The sequence below is a fragment of the Penaeus japonicus genome, unplaced genomic scaffold, assembly GCF_977035675.1.
Source record: "Penaeus japonicus unplaced genomic scaffold, GWHDUDI00000001_assembly GWHDUDI00000007, whole genome shotgun sequence".
Lineage (NCBI taxonomy): Eukaryota > Metazoa > Arthropoda > Malacostraca > Decapoda > Penaeidae > Penaeus > Penaeus japonicus.
This window is the reverse complement of record NW_028234409.1, coordinates 13,607,788-13,612,787: the sequence shown is the minus strand read 5'-3', so window position 1 is coordinate 13,612,787 and position 5,000 is coordinate 13,607,788. Positions and strand designations below refer to the sequence as shown.

Here is a 5,000-nt window from a genome sequence, read left to right as displayed (position 1 = left end):
AGCTAAGGCAAAAAAAGCACTACTACATATATTCTGGCTAGATAGCATTTGAGCAATTTCCTGATTTGAAAATTGGGAACACGCATTCTAGTCCCCCGAATGCATGTGGTAGGAGTTTCTTAGCATTTGGTAAATACCAACAGGCGTGGAGGCTGTACTGATCAAATTGATGGCGTAGCAGACATATCAATGTCTTCAAATTATATATCTTTGTGTAAATCAATATTCATGTAATCTAATTAACAAGGAATTTAGAGTTATAAAATCTACAGATCTTTAACACTACATAAGCATAGGGCCATACAAACAGGATAAAAAACTAATCTATGGCCCCAAGGAAACCAAAATTAAGGCAATTAAGCAGGACTGCTGAGAACAAAGTCAGATTTGGTGGAGCTTGTTGATGTAGGCTATTTGCTCAACACAGCAAATGCATAATGTTATGATTATGTATCAAATTACTGAAAGGTTATAAATCTATTGTGTAACCATTGTAACATTTACAAAGATCTTTTAAAGTGTTCAAGTCCAAGAAACATGAAGCTTCACTTTTATGAGCAGTTGCCTTGCTTACTCATTCCTCTATGGTCCTTCTAGTATATGTAAAACATAACCAACAGAAAGGAGAGGTGAGGCCACAGTTGCTGAGCAAGGATTTGAATACATAACAACACAGATGCTGTGGCCTCTGCCCTTGCACTCTTGTAATGGCAAACAAACTTCCAAGTATGATCTGGCAAGAAAGGGCTTGTTGATCGTCTTGTGCTTTATCCTCTAGCAAGAAAGCAGTCCAACTTCTATCTTTAAAAATTCATGTTGGGTGGACTTGCTGACTTTCATTGGAGTGTAGGGAACATAGGGAACTATGTTGCTTCATGTAGTCCTGTTCCTAACAATCCCCATACATTAAACCCATAACAGACAGACTGTAGTAGTACAGTAAGCAATCACTTCATTCTACTCTAATTCAAAAGGCATAAATAGATGCTTTTATTGTTGTTGTTTTGGAATCTACAAATCCAAATCTATATCATTACACATAACATTCATTTCCTGTGGAATGTTGGTGCTGGCTGCCTCTGTTTTCACCATAGCACGAATAAAAATATATACATTTATACTCACGTGAGATTCTTTACCTCACGCCACAGATAAAGTTCAAATTGAAAATCTGACATGAATACTTATCGATAACAAGTAGTATACACATACATAAATACAAGCTAAAAATGAGAGAGAAAATATATGAACATCAACAGCACCACACTTTTAGAATCCGTATAACCTTAATATATTTGCTATATTAGAAAGTAATATAGCTCATTCGACACAGTACCTTCTGCTACCGTAACTTTTTTTACGAGTTGTGAATTTTGTATTGCTTGTAAACACTAACCTTTTAGTCAGGGTTACGTAGTTGAGAATTCTTTCAATATAAATTTCTATGCAGATACTATGTTAAAACCTGAGTAGACCCTTTAATACCTAAACTTTATAATCTATTATTATCATTATAATTGTTATGCCATATATAAGGTAACCCAGTACATTAATAGATTTACTTCCTAAAGTAAACTGTATTTAGTAATGATCAAATTCGTCTGCTTGTGTCATCTCACGCGTTTTTACGTGAATACAAGTGCGAGAAAATAGGCATTTCATACCTGAATACATGCTCTTCCTTTTTATAAATGGGCATGAATCCGTCAGAAAGTCTTTGATTGTAATATAATGCAGTGTATGATGGTATAATAGAGAAAGCAAGCATCTCAGTCTTAATCTTCATTTTTCCTGTCATCAATTTAAAGTACATTTTGTGACATATTACGAAGAAATTGAAAATACTGTTCAATTTATGCCATTTTTTATCTGGATTAGTTAGATTGTAGTTATTTTCAAATAATTACCGGTTGTAGATGATATTCTATGAACATTATAAACTTCTAAGGAAAAGCCTCTTGGCAATAAAATTATTATGATAACAATGATAATTATACAAATTATAATAAAGATAATGATGACGATCATATCATTATTGATATTCTTCGCGGAGTGTATTCCTATGTGCCTGTCAGTCCCTTTTCCCGTTAATTCTCGAGAACAAAAACTATCGACTCTGGACCTTCTGTAGAAGGTTGGGTTATGCATAGTAGATTTTCGTCGATCGCGAGCTGCATTGTGTGCAAAAAAATAATTCACACACATATACATAATACATACACATATAGATACATACATATATACATACATATATATATATATATATATATATATATATATATATATATATATATATATATATATATATATATATATATATATATATATATATATATACACACACATACACACACATATACATATACATATACATACACATACACATACATGTACTAATACACACACACGCACTCACATATTTATGTATATATATATATACATATACATATACATATACATTCATACATACATACATACATATACTTATACACACACACAAATATATATGTATATGTGTATATATATATACATACACACACACACACACACACATACACACACACACACACACACAACACACAATATATATATATATATATATATATATATATAGAGATAGATATATATATATATATAGAGAGAGATATATATATATATATATTTATATTTTTATATATATATATATATATATATATATATATACATATATATATATATATATATATATATATATATATATATACATATACATACATATATATATATATATATATATATATATATATATAAATATATATATATAATATATTATGTATGTATGTATGTATGTATATGCACATATACATACATACATATACTTATACACAGACACGTGCTGACAAGCAAACAAACAAACACATGTTTATATATACATGTGTATATATATATATGTGTGTGTGTGTGTGTGTGTGTGTGTGTGTGTGTGTGTGTGTGTGTGTGTGTGTGTGTGTGTGTGTGTGTGTGTGTGTGTGTGTGTGTGTGTGTGTGTGCTAATGATAATAATGTTGATCATATAAGATCTAGAAATAATGATACAATTAAAGGTATATAAGGATAGTAAAGACAGTAATAATAATGATAATAAAAGTAGTAATAATGAACATAATCATTACCGTTGCCATTGTTATGGTAATAATAATGACGATGATATCATTATTATCATTGCGGTTATTAGTATTACAATATGGACATAAAAATAATACAATTTGACAAATAAATGCTTAACAGTCCTGAGGTCAGACTTGTCTTCAAACCATGGTTGTAAATTATGCGACATGAATGAAGCCAGAATTACGGTCCTGTTGTTAGTGTTACTTTGCGCATATGTTTATAAGTGCAAATTACACTGAAGCTTACATTAATCATCATGCTTGCTCGTCCGCAACACTGGTTGATATATAAGTAATGCATTTACTAATCAGCCTGTTGCTACGCCCTGAAGCCGTATGAATTCAATTGACTCATTCTCTCCTCTGGTGTTACTTCTCTTTCTTTTTTCCCTTTTTTCGTGAACGGTTGTGGCATTATTATCTATCCTACTACCTATGATACAGATAAAAAAAGTGAACGCGATGTGCGCCTGTAGGTATGCCTTGAAAATAGAACTTTTCGTTGCACGGTGAATATACTCGTCTAGCAGCCACGTGATCTGCAAGGAAGTAAGAGAGCTTACAAAGGGAAGCTCAGTGTGCAGACTGTCGTGAGTGACATCGCTTGAGCTCCTCTGCTGATCATGGCTGGACGTCGACGATCGGACAGGGCGCAGCAGGGAGGAAGTGCATGGACCGGAAGTATCCAGCAGGACCTCATAGAAAAGCTTTGGGTGGCAATATTGACCTTCGACTCATCTCCCTCATCGGTTGAAGCTGCTTCGCAAGCTGCAGCTAAGAGCGAGGATTCGGAGAGTGATGATAGCAGTTTAAGTGACGATGACGACGAGGATGTTGAGTTGAGTGACGGCGATGGTGGTGTTGCTCTAGTCAACCGTTGCGACCTTTTTTCCGTGGCTGCGCGCCGGATGCAAGAAAGTGAGGAGAGTACAGCGTTACCTTCGAAAAATGATAGCGCGGGGGACGATCGCACTGAACGAAAGACACACGCGGAAACACTAATGTCGACATCACTTCAGTTACAAGTGGACGAGAAAATCGATCGGCCTCTTCCCCGCCCTATCTCTCTCAGTCTTAGAAACGTTTCTTCCAAACCGAGTAAAATTCCTCAGTTGTCCCCTTTATCACCCACCATTTCATTGGCCGCAAGTTGTAGTGGAGGGGCGACGGCAGCTGAGTCAACTGATGTTTTCAGTCAAAAAAATCTTCCAGTAACAGCAATGGCTTCCGGCAAAAAATTTACGTCTAAAATACCACTTAGTCCCTCACTGCGAAGGAAAATGTTACAACCACGGGAAAGACTGGCTTCTGACCCGACGCCGAAAAGATCGACGGTAAAAGTTTTAAGCAATGAAATAGCTACGTGTTCACGACGCGCACTAACCCCCGACCCGAAACCTTTCAAGCAACGACCACGTGGAATAAGCGTCCATAAGCCCGTAGACATGACGAGATCTACAGGAGGGAGAGATAGTGACCGTAAGATTTCTCGACCAGGTACTAACAGGAGTAACAACATTAACAAAGAAGACGGTAGTAGAATCAATTCTTCCAATTCCTCACGATACAGTTTAAAGGGAAAGCCAGAATCCGATAAGAATAGCAGAGTAAAACAAACACAAAGAGGAAGCATTTCGAATGTACAGAAAGCTGTTAAGGAAACAAAGTCTAGGGTACTAGATATTCCCAAGAGGATTATCATGGGTAATGTCAAAAAGTCTGCTCAAGAAAAGAAAATAGAAGGAAGTACCAGGCGAACTTTAGGAGTTGGCGATGGAAACGTATCGGGTACTGCTCAGGCATATGGCACAGCAAAGATGAATAAAATTGCAAATAAGGAAGAACAGACGA

The 5,000-nt window shown here is 35.3% G+C and overlaps 2 protein-coding genes across 5 annotated transcripts in view; one reads left to right on the top strand and one right to left on the bottom strand.

Annotated features, from left to right (window-relative positions):
* The window catches only part of LOC122257031 (TIP41-like protein), a 14,950-nt gene extending 13,563 nt beyond the window's left edge, over positions 1-1,387 (bottom strand). The window contains exon 1 of one of the 4 annotated variants that reach the window (XM_043022053.2): positions 1,337-1,387. The gene's annotated coding sequence lies outside the window, so the exon portion shown is untranslated. Of the gene's footprint in view, positions 1-1,037; positions 1,102-1,125; positions 1,150-1,285; positions 1,310-1,336 lie in introns of those variants that run through there. The other 3 variants (XM_043022057.2, XM_043022056.2, XM_043022058.2) reach the window with 3 other exon arrangements.
* Positions 1,388-3,280: 1,893 nt separating this feature from the next.
* The window catches only part of LOC122257030 (uncharacterized), a 7,629-nt gene continuing 5,909 nt past the window's right edge, over positions 3,281-5,000 (top strand). Inside the window, exon 1 of the mRNA XM_043022052.2 lies at positions 3,281-5,000. This exon is cut by the window's right edge and continues 566 nt beyond it. Coding sequence (XP_042877986.2) covers positions 3,773-5,000 — 1,228 coding nt within the window. The 5' untranslated portion in view covers positions 3,281-3,772.